General features: G+C 46.2%; 1 protein-coding gene across 2 annotated transcripts in view; it reads right to left on the bottom strand.

Annotated features, from left to right (window-relative positions):
* LOC109401984 (D-beta-hydroxybutyrate dehydrogenase, mitochondrial-like) overlaps positions 1-16,712 on the bottom strand; it is a gene marked incomplete at its 3' end in the record, with an annotated part of 357,759 nt that overhangs the window by 56,137 nt on the left and 284,910 nt on the right. For both annotated transcript variants that reach the window (XM_062855206.1, XM_062855207.1), the window contains 1 exon segment: positions 206-409. In XM_062855206.1, coding sequence (XP_062711190.1) covers positions 206-409 — 204 coding nt within the window.

The following is a 16,712-nucleotide window of genomic DNA, read 5'->3' as shown; positions in this document are numbered from 1 at the left end:
GCATATTATTCCTATCTTTCCCATCCTCAATATAGATATTGTCAAGAAAGAAACAATGAAACGCGTCTAAAAATAGACGTCGTGTGTTAGATCACCATATCTACCCTTCGACAATATGCAAACCAAATTTCCTTATTCATACGTTTCCCAAAATAGAACAGTTGATGTGTAACAACGAAACGAAGTCAATCCAATCAAAACTCACCTGCACCTCCGAGGTCACATCCAGTGGGATCGGTTTCAACCGACCGGAAGACATTGCCTTGAGCATTTCGGCTTCGGTGCTCTCATCCAGGGCCTTGAAGCCGGCAAACACCGTAAATCCCAAATCATCCAGCCGTCTAGCCAGAGCCCGAGCCAACGGCGATTCGCATCCAGTGATGAGCACTCCCTTGCCGAGCGGTGAAACCTGTGTGCCGGGAGAAACGGAGAGAAAGAATGTCTTCAGTACAGTGCAGAGTAACGCCGACAAGTCGTAAAATGCTACCGAAAAGGGTTCCCAACGTCGACCCCCAGAATCAATTCGCGTCGCGCGTAAATCCAAGCAAATGGCAACAAGACAACCCCATCGTCGTCGCCGACGACGACGACGTCTTGATGTTCTGATCTTTTGGCTCGGGAAAAGGGAAGCGCATTGACGGAGTCAATTTCAACCCACACGGAGTACGGCACGGCTGTAAGCTGCCGTAGTCGTCGAAGTCATCCCATCCATGGGGTCGTATCTGCTCCCTCTAAATTGTGTTTACATAATAAGGATATTTACATAAGAATTACCACCGGGTACAATTTATTCGTTTTAATCTGTACAAGTGCGATACATACACACACACACACGGGGAGGAAGGCTGGATTGGGTCCTGCTTTGGAGTCGTACACTGATTGTGGGCGACGACGACGTCGCTTCTGTCAAGTGTCTCCTCTTGCGAAAAATGGGCGGCAAAAGGGTGGTCGACGGAAGTGGTAAAGGATGCTGCCGCTGCTACGGTGATTGCTGATTGTGCCGTCCCGTAGGTTGAAGCGTGCGCGCTGCTGATCAGAGGAAAGCCAAAAAGCATGCTGATACCGACCGGCAGCAAGCAACTAGCGAAATGTAAAACGAACAACGACGATGGCGGCGGCAATGATGGTGTTGAATTGTTGGCGCAAACTGCAAGGTCATGGAAGGTTAATGTAAAACAGCTGATTTGAGTTTTGCCAACCGGAGACGACAGAGCAGCAGATTTCACGGATTGCGGAGAAATGAATATGTTTGGCCTGTGATCCGGGGGGTCACTGTCACTCACTCCATTTTGTCTCACAATTTGAATTCAGTTTGCTTTTACCAGAGGTAGGAGTTCTAACTCACGGCCGTTAACGTTTTTGAGCATCGAAACGCAACACCGACCAGCCACCGCCATCGCACCGACGAAAACATTACGATGTTGCATGATTGGGCTGCAAAACGGTGAGTCGATAAGGAGAGCGCCCAGAGCTATGTTGGTCCTCACAAGTTCCTACCTCATGCTTTCACGAGTCAAGCGATGTCAAAGACCGCCAGCTAAGAGTTGTGTGCTTAGCTGGTAGTGCAGCCTGGGCACTGTTGTCCTTCTGAATTCAGCTATATTTAGGAGGTACGACCCGAGCGTTTGTTCACCAAGGAGGTGCGGCTCAAACAGTGTCTGTTCTGGCATCCAGCGGCTGAGTAAGAAACGCTGCACCACGCCCAGCTAGATCCAAGGTGGTAGCCCCATCAGCGTGATCGTCCCAGTGTTGGTTGGGACGTTAAACAGAACTGGCACGAAGGCCCTCCGGCGAGACAGGAGTGTTGGCGTAGGCCCAATAAGCCACCCGTAAAAATCCCCATTGCGAATAACATAGGAGAAAATACGACTCGATACAAGACCCACGCGACGATATGAAGACTACGAATGGAAACTTGGAACATGGAATTGCAAGTCAATAGACTGGACAGAAAGTGTGGGAAAGCGGGTATCGAGCGGCTACCTTCTACCAAAGCTGTAGCACCACCAATGAACTGGTAACATGATTCATAGTGTTGGGCAAGATGCGACAACGTGTGATTGGGTGGCAGCCGATCAACGTAAGGATGTGCATGCTGAGAGATAAGGTTCAACTACAGCATCATCAACGTCCACTGCCCACACGAAGGGAGACCTGATGACGAGAAAGAAGCGTTCTACGCGCAGCTAGAGCAAATATACGATGGTTGCGTGCCACGTGACGTGAAAATCGTTGTCGGCGACATGAACGCGCAGGTAGGAAGAGAGGAAATGTAATCGGGTGAAATAGCCTGCACGCCGTATCGAATGATAACGGCCAGCGATGCGTAAACTTTGCAGCCTCCCGTGGTATGGTAGTCCGAAGCACCTTCTTCCAAAGATATCCACAAAGCTACCTGGAGATCACCCGACCAGCAAACAGAAAACCAGATCGACCATGTTCTAATCGACGGTAAATTCTTTTCGGATATAATAAATGTCCGCACATACCGCAGTGCGAATATAGATTCGGATAACTACTGAGTAGCTGTATGCATGCGCTCAAAACTTTCGACGGTTATTACCACACGTCGAAGTCGAACGCCGCGGCTCAACATCGAGCAGCAGCGTAACGTAGAAGTGGCTCAAGATTACGCGCAGCAGTTAGCAGTGGCCCTACCAACGGAAGAGCAGCTTGGCGCAGCTACACTTGAAGATGGCTGGAGGGATATCCGATCCGCCATAGGTAGTACCTCGGCTACAGCACTAAGCTTCGCGACTCCGAATCACAGAAACGACTGGTACGACGGCGAATATGAACAGTTGAAAAACGAGAAGACTGCAGCATGGGCGAGAATACTGCAACACCGTACGAGAGCGAACGAGGCACGTAACAAACAGGCGCGGAGCAGGCAGAACTCAGTCTTGTGGATTAAGAAGCGTCAGCAGGAAGAACGAGATCGCGAAGCGATGGAAGAGCTGTACCGCGCTAAGGACACACGAAAGTTCTACGAGAAGTTGAACTGCTCGCGCAGAGGCTTTGTGCCAAAAGCCGACATGTGCCAAGATAATCACGGGAATATTCTCACGAGCGTACGTAAGGTGGTCAAGAGGTGGCGGCAGCATTACTATGAGAACATCAATGGCGACGTTACAAGACCGAAAGAGGCGTGGTAACATATCTAGGAGTACGCACGCAGGATGAAAGATTTCCTGCTCCTATCCTCCAAGACATTGAGGTGCAGGTTGGTCGATTGAAAACAACAAAGCCACTGGAGCAGATCGACTACCAAGCTAGCTACTAAAATACGATGAAGAACCACTAATGAGAGCACTACACTGGGTCATTACCAAGATTTGCGAGGAAGAAGTATTACCGGAGGAATGGATGGAAGGTATCGTGTGTCCCATCTACAAAAAGGGCGACACGTTGGATTGTGGGAAGTACCAAGCGATCATACTACTCAGCACTCCCTACAATATTCAAGTTCGTTGGGCAATATCAGGCTGGATTTTAGAGTGAACGCGCTACAACGGACCAGATGTTCGCCATCCGCCAGGTGTTACAGAAATGCCGCGAATACAACGTGCCCACACATCACTTGTTAATCGTTTTCAAATCGGCGTATGATACAATCGATCGAGAACAGCTATGACAGATTATGCACGAATACGGATTCCCGGATAAACTGATACGATAGATCAAGGCGACGATGGATCCAGTGATGTGCGTAGTTCGAGTATCAGGGACACTCTCGAGTTCTTTCGAATTACCGCAGAGGGTTACGGCGAGGTGATGGTCTTTCGTGCTTGCTATTCAACATTGCTTCAGAGGGTGTAATAAGGAGAGTGGGGATAAACACGAGTGGTACGATTTTCACGAAGTCCGTTCAGCTGCTTGGTTTCGCTGAAGATACTGATATTATAGATCGTAAATTTGAGACGATGGCGGAAACGTACATCCGACTAAAGAGTGAAGCCAGCTGAATCGGATTATGTAGTCATTAATATGACGAAGACAAAGAACATGATGACAAAGGGCTCTAGGGATAAATCACTGCGCCCGCCACTCCGAATTGCTGTTGACGTTGATGAAATTGAGGCGGTTGAAGAATTCGTGTACTTGGGCTCACTGGTGACCGCCGACAACAACAACCAGCAGAAAAATTCAGAGGCGCATTGTGGTAGGAAATCGTGCTTACTTTGGACTCCGCAGAACTCTACGATCGAACAAAGTTCGCCGTTAAGTTAAGTATCTTCAAAACGCTGATTAGTCCGGTCGTCCTCTATGGGCACGAAGCTTGGATTCTACGTCCCCAGGATCAACGCGCCCTTGGAATTTTCGAACGGAAGGTATTGCGTACCATCAACGGCGGAGTTCAGATGGAAGACGGGACTTGGAGAAGGCGAATGAGCCACGAGCTGCATCGGCTGCTGAGAAAACCAACCATCGTCCATACCGCGAAAATAGGGTCACGTCATCAGGATGTCGGATAGCAATCCGGCTGAAATGGTTCTTGAGAGTCATCTGACCCGTACAAGAAGGCGTGATGCGCAGTGAGATAGGTGGGTCGATCAAGTGGAGGACGATTTGCGGACCCTTCGCAGAGTGCGAAACAGGAGACACACATCAATGGACCGAGTAGCAAAGAGACGGCTACTATGTACAGCAGAGGTCAGCAAGGCCTTATTCTGACCGGTAAGGTAAGGGACAAATGACGAGTGAGCTTTAAGGAGTACGGAGTGATCAGTGTAGAGTGAAAAGTTGGAGTAAACTGTGAGGTGAAACCGGTGTGGGACTCTGAGTAGAAGTGAGAAGCTTGGAGTTAGTAGTGAAGAGTGAGCTGTGAATGGGGTGAAGATTGAATAGTGTAGAGTGAGAAATGAGGAGTGATCAGTTAAGAGTTAACAGTAAGAGTGCAGTATGTGTGAGAAGTGACTACCGAGTATAAAGCAGTGCAAACGAGCAAATAAGAAGAGAATATTGTGGAATGAGAAGTGAAAAGTGGGGAGTAAAAAGTACGAGGCAGTTCATGAACTACGTAGACTAGGTTATCTTGTAAGACCTGAGTTGATCTCTAATGCTTTGATTTACATGTGAAGATCCAATAAGATTAATTTTGATATGCATATATAAATTCTCACAATATGTTACTAGTATGCATGGGCATTACAATCAGAACTTCAGAGAGTTCTAACCCATAAACATCTAAAGTGTCTTATAATATGAATCTTCATATAAATTTGTCGTTAACAGTTAAATTCCAATAATACAAACATGATTTCACGAAAAAAAATGCGAGTATATGATATAGTTATAAAAAAAGCGCTAGTTGTCAACATCTAATAATTTACATTACTAAAGCTACATTCAGCCGGGGCCCGTGGCGTAGTGGTTATACGTTTGCTTCAAAGGCAGACGGTCATGGGTTCGATGTTCGATTCCAGCCCCGGCACTTTCGTCAGTTGCTCTTTCCCCCTGAGAGCAGCTGATACTGAACCTCGTCTGAGCTCATGGCTCAAATGAACCCGGATACTTGGACATCGGCGAACGGCAACACATAATGGACCCCCAATTGGACTGGAAGCAGGAAGAACCAACATCCATACATCAACATCCTCGTGCTCATCATTCTACCATGATAGGGTAGAAAGTGAAAGCAGTTCGATGTAGTACAATTAGAATAAAATGCATTTAGGCGCTGTACAAAATGTATGTACAGCTTCCAATTGGAATCGCTCACGCAGTGCCCTAGTAGAGCTATAAATTAAGTTAGACGCAGACACGTTCAATGCTTCCAGTGAGCTTTTCGCTCTTTCAAGGAAGCACGACACTAGACAACGGACTAGCATGCAACGCCCAGTGGCACAGCCGAAAACTTCTCCTGACAGCTGCGGCGGGAATCGAACCCGCGCTCCTTAGCACGATGCGACTAAGAGCTTGGTGACCCTAGCCGCACGACCACGGAGCCGCACAAAAGGTTAAATAAAAAAAATAATAATTAATAAAAAAACTACATTCCGATTCGTACAGATACAAGATGACTCTAAGCTAGTGAAAGAGATGATAACTACTCAAAAATAAATCTAATTCAATCTTCTCAATTCAGTGAGACTTTGCTGAGAGGGTCTTGATTCAATTCCCGTTTGGTTCAAATTTTTCAAATGGAGGAGATACTTAGAGGATGTGCTTATACCGGTTGTTCTAGGATCTTTTTGTGAGGAAGACCACATAACAGTTTCCTGACCTTTGTGGCACATTTTTCTATATTTGATACAGTAGAGACATAACAGTGTAACGATATCCAATAGTACTAGGCATACCCATTTCTCCCCCTACCCCATGGAGTAAACATCAAAGAAATCCTATAAATATTATCGGTTGGAAACCAGTATCAGGAAAAAAACGAGAGAAATCCTAAGAGGAATACCGGAAAATCTCTGCAGGAATACTGGGAGAAATTCGAGGAGTAATGTCGGAAAGGACTCCGGAAAGATCTCCGGTAGGAATCCCTGAAGAAATTCTTGGATCTAGCAGGAATCCCAACAAAAATCACAGAAGGATTCTCGCGGACAATGATGACGTAATCCCTAAAATAATTTCAAGACAACTTTGAGAGCATCCTGTTAAAATCCCAGAAGGAATTCCAGAAGAAACTCAGAAAGAAATTCCGAGAATGCTTCCTGGACAAATCTGCCCTGGAAAATCTCAAGAGAAATCCTTGAAAGAATCCTCAACGAACCCCGTACAGGAAACTCATAAAGAATCAATAAAAAAAAAAACTCGCGACAGAAATCTCTGAAGGAATACCTAAATGAATAAATGAATATCGGAAAGAGAACAACCCCTCCCATTACCGACACTTTTTACACTAGGCGCCCCTCCGCCTTTTGCCGAAATTGGCAAAAATCCTTCCCTTGGCGCCACTTCTGTGCACGGGCCTGCATTAAAGTTTCACATTTGCTTCTATGCTGCCAATACATTATATCAGAGAAATTCGCCTCTCGCTTCAAATTTATCATATAATTAGGAAAGAAGCTCAGTATTCCACTCGAAAGTACACGAGCGTATATGTAGTAGCATTTCGGATCTCATCTGAACCCAACAAGTGGGCGGTTTATCACAGCCTCCTTCCCATCCAGCTCCGTAGGCATAATTCTCGGTTACGACACGCTGGGACTGGGATCCACGATTTGGCATAGAATTACATGCTCTCAACGACAATGATTAACATTAGCAGTCAAAGCGTGGCATTTGATTTAAGCCCCTGGAGGAATTTAACCGACTCCGACTCCTTTCGTTAGGCGGGCTACATTGCGTAACACGAATTTGCATTTTGATGAGACAAGTGACTGTGGCGGCATATACGTGAGCGGAGCACAAAAGTTTTCCCCGTTTCCCACGGCTTCCCGCAGATTTCAAGAAAATTACAACTAATCAGCAAATGCCACTTCATGCTTGAGCGACAGACAGGGAAATCCCATTCGAGGAAAAGCCATTCGCATCCAACTGCCAATTGTGCTGCAGCATTAGTCGTCAATCTGTCGATACTTTTACGCAAGTTTTTTGCCCCCGCCCGCCCCTCGAGAAATATGAATTGCTGTGGCACACGTTTTCATAAAGTTCTAGCGAATGGTGTGATGGGGCGTCAGGAACAGCGACAACCCACAACCCCGTGCCATATCAGCTAACCGTTCAAACGGGTGCGAAAGTTTCTAACCTAATAAAAAAGGACCCACAACAGCATCCCACACTGAGTGACTGACGGCATGCCCCGTAGATGGACAAATCAAACAGACAGGCATTTTTTTGCGATGTGCTTCGTTGAAAGGTTAGCGGTGGCAGATTCTACTAAGCATGAAAAAACTCCGCCTATGAGCGACGAGCTGCTGAGGCGGGCGTTGCTTTCACTGGAATAGTCCCAGTGTTTGCCCACTGTTCGGTCATTTATTAAGCCGAAAATTAGGTTTCGAGGACACAGTGCTGTGGAGAGACTCGTGCTTTTCACTTGTCTGGATCTGTCCACTCGAGCGACAGTGACGAGAATATGTAGCTACTTTCAGTCCTGAGCACCCATGGTGGTGTAGAGTGTCGAATTGGAAGATCGTCAGGTCAAATTTTTGTCGACTATGGAACTGCCACTGCTACGGTGTTTTGCTGGGTTAAACTGAAGGGGTTGACCGTGTATACATCCAACGATTTGGTCTTGTTGACATTGATGGTAAGACCTGCCGCTGAGGAACGATTGGCAAGATCATCGAACTTACACTGCATATCAGAGAGCCATTGAGCTAGGAGAGTAACATCATCAGCCAGTTCGAAGTCATTTAGGTGCTACATGGTAATGGGCTGCCAAAGCAATCCACGGTTTGGTTCACGGTCAATCTCACCTACGAGGATCCCGTCGATTACGATGATGAACAATAGCGGTGATAGTATACATCCTTGCCTCACTCCAGCAACGACCCGGATAGGATCGGACAAAACACTGTCGTGCGATACTCTGCTCGAAAATGCCATGTACTGTGCTTCAATGAGGCCGAGACCCTTGCGCCTGAGGGCTTCCCACATGTTTCCGTGATTCAGACAGACGTACCTCCTCAATCTAGCTGAAGTCCGAAGGACAACAGTGCCCAGGTTGCACTACCAGCTAAGCACGCAACTCTTAGCTGGCGGTCTTTGTCATCGCTTGACCCGTGGAAGCATGAGGTAGGAACTTGTGCAGACCAGAGCTATGGCATGGTATGGCCATTCGGCTTTTCGGGCCCGTATGAAGTTGATCATCAATATTAACTTCCTTTCTCGATCAGCCTAGATAGATAGCTGTGTAGTGTCGGTGGCGATTGTCTCAATTGGCTAAGAATAACACTACGGACCGACTGTTCCGGCGGTAAGAGTCCATCAACAGGTGACCCCTAATTCATGGTGTGATGCAGCTTCATGCTTACCGTGCCAAGGAATGAATGGCTGGGGGGGTCTAATAAAAACCTAGCCGCAAACGGAACCAGTGGAGTACCAGGGCGCTCTCCACAGTGTGTTGCCGTTACTGCGCTAACCGAAGCAATGGTACAGTGGACCTTGTGTTTCTCCGAGACAATCGGCTGCCCTTCTTTAGTCTCACTTGAGACTAAATAAGGGCGGGATTATGCAGATGGTGTTAATTAGTATAAATTTTCACCCATATGGTTTCGCATTATGCGATTTACACAGTGTATTCCGTGTATCCTAGCCTTTGGCGTTTTCCGATCGATACCGATTTGGTTTTGTTGCTGATGTTCTTTGTTGTGCTGTTGTTGCGAAGTGTTTAATCTTGCCTAGTTTGGGTAGTAGCTACGGTTAGGATAGCTTAGATCAATCTTCAGCATAAAGAACAACAACAATCAATCTTTGAAGACTTATGCAAAAAGGTTCAGCCCAAGTGGCCTTGGTCCAAGAACCTTACTTCCGCAAGGGGAATTTCTATCTAGGAAACCTTGTGAACCCGGTGTTTGCTACTTTCAGTAAACATGAAATGGCAAACTCACGTGTCATGCCTCGAGCCTGTGTGCTTGTCAACAACGCAATAGTTGCTACACTCATCTCTGAACTAACCACCAGAGATGTATGTGCTATCACAATTGATGTATCTGTTGGAAACCTCAACAGGAAATACGTCTATTGTTCTGTTTATTTACCGCATGATGAACCATTCTCTACGGATGCTTTCAAACAAATCATCGCATACTGTACTTCAAAAAGCCTTCCGCTAATTGTTGGCAGTGATGCTAATGCTCACCATATCATCTGGGGCAGCTCAGACATTAACTTGAGAGGCTCCAGTTTAATGGAGTACTTAAGTAGTACAGATCTTGCATTACTTAACATAGGCAACCGTCCACCTTCATGGTATCTGCTAGAGAGGAAGTGTTAAACATAACGCTTTGCTCTAGTAGAATTAGTCACGAGCTGACCAATTGGCATGTGTCAGATGAAAAATCTTTATCTGACCATCGCTTCATCTTTTGTGAACATTTAAATGTTACTTCGCAAACATTGCGTTTCAGGAATCCCCGGTCAACAAACTGGGATATTTTTACTGATTTGGTTGCGGTCAAATTTCATGGATACTCGCCATCCATTGACACTCCAAATGATTTAGATGATGCCGTTGATACTACAACGACCTTCATCATGGAAGCTTTTGAAGAAGCATGGCATCTACGGTCTGTGAAGATCACAAGAGGAACCTCTTGGTGGAACTCTGATCTGGCGAAGCTCAGGAAACAATGTAGAAAGAGTTGAAACAGACGACGTTCGGCTAGCTCGGAGGGTTACAGGTCGGCTCGCAAGGCCTACAGGAAAGCTCTCCGGGCTGCTGAACGATCCGGCTGGAAAAACCTTTGTACACATGTTTCCAGTTTGCGTGAAGTCAGTCGGTTAAATAAAATGTTTGCGAAATCTAAGGATTTCCGAGTGAACGAACTTCGTTTACCAAATGGCGATCTGACTTTCTCTGATGAGGAAGTTCTGGAATGCTTATTCAGCACACACTTCCCTGGATGTGTGGATATAACATCTTCGGATGAACCTGGTGTCTTTTCTTGTAGTTACGATTTCCTGGCTTCGGCTCGGAGTATTATAACTATAGAATCGATTGAGTGGGCACTTAATAGCTTTGCTTCTTTCAAATCTCCTGGGCCAGATGGGATTTATCCTATTTTGCTTCAGAAGGGATTTGATCATTTCAAACATGTTTTGAAAAAAAAAAAAATACTCAGTTTTGCTACAAATCCTGGCGTCATATTACTGTGAAATTTATTCCGAAACTGGGTCGTGCGTCGTATGAAGAAGCAAAGAGTTTCAGATCTATCAGTTTGACCTCTTTTCTTCTGAAATGCTTAGAACGCATTGTGGATCATCACATCCGTTACGTTCATCTGGCCAATGTGCCTCTTCATGTGAACCAACATGCCTACCAATCTGGGAAGTCCACTGTGACTCTTTTACACAAGTTTGTTTACGATATCGAGAAAGCATTCGCTCAAAAGCAATCTTGTTTGGGTGTTTTCTTAGATATCGAGAATGCCTTTGACAATGTGCCTTTCGATGCCATATTGGAAGCCGCACGGAGTCATGGTATATCTCCAATGATTTCCAATTGGATTCATCAAATGCTCAAAAACCGATATCTCTTCTCGACATTGCGTCTAGCAGGGATTAGGAAACTGAGTGTTTGTAGATGCTCCCAAGGGGGAGTTTTATCACCGCTTTTGTGGAATCTCGTAGCAGATACGCTATTGAGGCAACTCAATAATAGCGGTTTTCCTACTTATGGTTTCGCCGACGACTACCTAGCATTGTTAGTTGGTATGTGTATCAGCACCCTTTTCGACCTGATGCAAAGCGCCCTTCAGGTAGTTGAGGGTTGGTGTCGCCAATATGGCCTTTCGGTTAATCCGAGTAAAACATCTATTGTTCTTTTTACGGAAAGGCGAAACCGTAATGGCGTTCGGCCTTTGCGTCTCTTTGATTCTGAAATCGATGTGACTGAACAGATAAAGTACACTGGAATCATTCTTGATTCCAAGCTTTCCTGGACGCCTCACATTGAGTCACATTGGAAATCAAGAAAGCTTGTATGGCCTTCGGGTAATACCGGCGAACCTTTGGTACAATTTGGGGTCTAAAACCCAAGTATATCAAATGGATCTACACAACTGTTGTTCGGCCAATATTGGCCTATGGCTGTCTTGTGTGGTGGCAAAAGGGCGAAATGAGAACGGTCCAATCAAAGTTAGGCCATCTCCAAAAGATGTGCTTAATGGCGATGTCTGGAGCGTTCTCTTCAACTCCCACGGCAGCGCTCGAAGTTCTCTTTGACGTTGCTCCACTACACATTCATTTCAAACAAGAAGCACTTTCTTGCACTTACCGGTTACGGGTACTCGGTTTACTAGAGGAAACTCCTGTGAACCGCACATCAACACACACCTCGTTGTTTCCACTTATGGTGAATTGGGACAACATTGTCCTTGCTCCAAGTGATCTTACAATTGCTTGTAATTTTCCATATAGGATATTTTCCACGAAATTCCCTTCCCGGGAAGAGTGAACATCTGGATATCGGGAAAGAAGTATTTCAGACGGCATTGTATGTTACACTGATAGCTCCCTTCTCGAAGGTCGAGCAGGTGCTGGTGTATATTCTCGTGAGCTAAGGCTGTATCTGTCTAACTCATTTGGTAGACACTGCACCGTTTTTCAGGCCGAAACCTTTGCTTTTTTGTGCGGAGTGCAATCAGCACTTCAGCAGCACGTAATGGGCAAAGTTATATACTTCTATTCAGATAGCCAGGCTGCTATTGAAGCACTTGCTTCGGCCAACTCCAGGTCGAAGATTGTTATCGCTTGTCGAACTTTATTCGAGGAGCTGAATTGAGCAAACGGCGAGTACTCGGAAAACACTTATTAAGTGAAACTGACTTCAGAAACCTGAATCTTCAGGATATTCTGTTGTTCTTAACTCGCTGTGGTAAAGAGCTATAGGCTCTCTTTCTCTTTATGCGTTATTACAGTGCCCTTTTCAGGGCGCTGTTTGAACCCATTGAGGTACGCTAATGCGTTAGTATCCTCTTCCAGGGTACTTTTCCTGTTTCCCTACCTGTCCTTATCCCCATCCTTATCCTTATTTCCTTCCTTTTCCCACAGGTAGATGATGGAATAGGCTATTATTTTGGCGATGGCACAAATGTCCCAAATGGAGGATAACGTGCCTCTGGAGCCGGCCTTCTGATTCCTTATATGTTGGACGCTCTCCTTATGCGTCCAATAAGTTGAACTTTTGTGGCATGGAACATAGTGAGCACTGTTGAAGTTGTCATGGTGGGTACTCAATTCGAAATTCTTAAAGAATGGTGATTTTTTGATAGATTGACTGGCTTCAATTTTCTATTCCTCCGAAAGTAAAATTTATTCTAATATAGGCATCGAACCCGTGGACACTGCTTTGATGAAGAATTTCAACGCCGCAGCAGATCCAAACTCATTCTTCTTATCAGTGAACTGTGACCAAAAGTTACACCCCAATGAATACCAGAGAGCCACTCCAACAATATCCAACTGCGTGGACCAAAGTCTCCTCCACTTTGAAACCATCCCCCTCGTTCCACGTTTTCATGGAAACTCCCTCGTCCAGGCAGGGAAAAAAATGACTTCTGTGAAGTTTCTCGCGAATTGCGCGTCGGCCAATAAAGTCATCATATTGTTCGCCCACTGACTGACTGACTGTAGCGGTAGCGCAAGAACCAATCGGCCGGAGGGGCTGCGGACTGGAAAGGAAAACAAACCTCTCATCCGGCAGCGAGCGACGACGGATGAAGAACCAATCGAAAGCGACATCGGACGGACGACCATGAGAACAACCATTCATTCTGCCTACGCAAGTTTGACTTTTTTCTTTATTGGCGTGCGCTTCATTAAACATGACTTGCAGGGGTGGCTATTGATTGTTGGGGAAAAACGGTACACATCGCATGCTGGGCTAGTTGAACAATTCAAGGAATCATTTGCGATAGATTCAGGTAGAGCTAAACTGGAATAGTTGTTGCTCAATTTGCACTCTTGAGCCTCGTGGACTACTAAATCTCTTCAGACGGGAGCTATGTACACCAACATTTTCAGAGCAAAAAACAGATTCAGGCAGTAAGCTCCAACTACAAAAATAATGGATGATCCCAATAGGTTAGCATTTCCTAAGTTATGTGGTTTAAAAAGAAACGTTAGGAAAATCAAACAAGTTGTTGAATTTTGTGCCTGGCAGATGAATGGGAACACAAATCGTAACCGTTACTCTTCGGGTACGGTTTGTCATGTCCATCTCCAAATAAACACCCACAACTTTTTAGGAAAAATAATGTTCCCAATCATAGAACTTAAAATTCCTCAAATGTAACATGCTTGAGAGAATAATTTAATTTAAATACAAGTCCAATAAAACATCAGGTTGCGTTGAAGACTCTAAAATTGCAGCACATAAACATTTCCGAAAAGATAATCGCAAGGACAGTGTAAGTCTGTAGCCTTACACAATTCTAATTATTTTATTCCATCGCGAATTGTTCAGTCCAACTACTATAAACGTCAGATATAGCCCCATTTTGTTCTAGTCGACTTCCTTCACAGATCTTTGATCCTTCAATGTGAAAATCACATTAAAGCAAACAGACACCCATGTTCCGCTTGCAATGCAATGTAAACCAGACCCATCCGCGACGTTACACAACGGCGGCAGTCAACCCACACGTTATCATCGACCACATTCAGCCAAATTTGTCTATCTGATGACGCAAAGCACGACGCGCTATGAATCATTTCCCAAAGCTCAGAAAGATTACAACCGTCAAGAGCGACAGAGAGAGGAAAAAGTCCCACAACTCACGCCAAAAGTGTTGGATGGTTTCATTCATTGCTTTCTAGAACCACCCGTCTCCAACCATTTCCATCCCCACGGAATAAAAAAAAAACGACGTAGAAAATTTCCCATTTTTCGAATAATTCAATCACCCCAACTATGAATTTGGCGATTTACGAAGACGCACTATCCCCATTCGTGCGGGGATCGATACCCAACTCATACATCCAGCCAAGTGCCAACATCATCCTACGTTCCGCAAGCTGCTAAAACAACGTCTCGAAATCTTCTGAATGAATGGCGACCCCAACCACACCGTCGATGGAAATGGATGTGCTTTCTGGTAGAATAAACTATCCGGTTCGACCTACGCACTATCGAGCGCAGCGGATCAGAGGGTTGGTTGCTGATTTCTGCGAACAGTGGTCCAGAGAGAGAATTTTGGTTAACGAAAATGTTAAGACTTCGTACTGACAAAATCACCTATTGGGAAAAACTTGAAAATTAGAAGACACAGAATGTTGATTAATTGGCAAATTGAGAGATAAAATTGTGAAAAAAAATCGCGCCCTGGTGGGATTCGAACCCACGACTCCGTCTTTGATAGACCGGCACTTTAACTTACTAGACCACAGAACAGGTGGCGGAATAGAAAGGCAAACTGACTCCGAGCCCCCAACATTACATACATACATTTATTTGTTCAACATCATTAAGACAAGACATAATCAACAATAGTACGCCACAATACTCGGTTTGTGGCTGCCGCTCTCCATCCTCGGTCGCGCCCAATGCTCGCCAAGTCACGCTCCACCTGGTCCGCCCATCGTGCTCTCTGCGCTCCACGCCTTCTTGTGCCAACCGGATCTGTTGCAAACACCAGCTTTGCAGGGTTGTTGTCCGGCATTCTTGCAACATGCCCTGCCCACCGTATCCTTCCGGCTTTGGCCACCTTCTGGATGCTGGGTTCGCCGTAAAGTGCAGCGAGCTCGTGGTTCATTCTTCTCCGCCACACACCGTTCTCCTGCACACCGCCGAAGATCGTTCTTAGCACGCGTCGCTCGAAAACTCCGAGTGCTTGTAGGTCCTCCTCGAGCATGGTCCATGTCTCGTGCCCGTAGAGGATCACCGGTCTTATTAGCGTTTTGTACATGGTGCATTTGGTGCGTGGGTGAATCTTTTTCGACCGCAGTTTCTTCTGGAGCCCGTAGTAGGCCCGACTTCCGCTGATGATGCGCCTCCGAATTTCACGGCTCACGTTGTTGTCAGCCGTCAGTAAGGATCCGAGGTAGACGAATTCCTCCACCACCTTGAAAGTATCCCCGTCTATCGTAACATTCCTACCCAGACGGATCCGGTCGTTTTCGGTTCCGCCTACCAGCATGTACTTTGTTTTTGAGGCATTCACCACCAGTCCGACCTTTGCTGCTTCGCGTTTCAGGCGGGTGTACAGTTCTGCCACCGTTCCAAATGTTCTAGCGATAATGTCCATGTCGTCCGCAAAGCACACAAATTGACCGGATTTTGTGAAAATCGTTCCCCGGCTGTTGAGCCCGGCTCGTCGCATCACACCTTCCAGGCGATGTTGAAGAGTAGGCATGAGAGTCCGTCACCTTGTCGTAGTCCCCGGCGAGATACGAATGAACTGGATAGTTCACCCGAAACCCTTACGCAGTTTTGCACACCATCCATCGTTGCTTTAATCAGTCTAGTCAGCTTCCCAGGAAAGCCGTTTTCGTCCATGATTCTCCATAGCTCTGCGCGGTCGATACTATCGTATGCCGCTTTGAAGTCGATGAACAGGTGGTGCGTTGGGACCTGGTATTCACGGCATTTCTGGAGGATTTGCCGTACGGTAAAGATCTGGTCCGTTGTCGACCGGCCGTCGATGAAGCCGGCTTGATAACTTCCCACGAACTCATTTGTTTTAGGTGACAGACGACGGAAGATGATCTGGGATAGCACTTTGTAGGCAGCATTCAAAATAGTGATCGCCCTGAAGTTCTCACATTCCAAATGGTCGCCTTTCTTGTGAATGGGGAAGATTACCCCTTCCTTCCACTCCTCCGGTAGCTGTTCGGTTTCTCAGATCCTGACTATCAGCCGATGCAGACAGGTGGCCAACTTTTCTGGACCCATCTTGATGAGTTCAGCTGCGATACCATCCTTACCAGCTGCTTTGTTGGTTTTGAGCTGGTGAATGGCATCCTTAACTTCCCTCAGCGTGGGAGTTGGTTCATTTCCGTCCTCCGCCGCACTGGCGTCGTCGTTCCTCCGTTGCCGTGGGCTCCCGTGCCTACGTTCTCCACGCCGTTCAGGTGCTGATCGAAGTGCTGCTTCCACC

The sequence above is a fragment of the Aedes albopictus genome, chromosome 3 (genome assembly GCF_035046485.1).
Source record: "Aedes albopictus strain Foshan chromosome 3, AalbF5, whole genome shotgun sequence".
Taxonomy (NCBI): Eukaryota; Metazoa; Arthropoda; class Insecta; order Diptera; family Culicidae; genus Aedes; species Aedes albopictus.
Note: the sequence above shows the minus strand (reverse complement) of the source record. Positions and strands in the feature narration are given on the sequence as shown.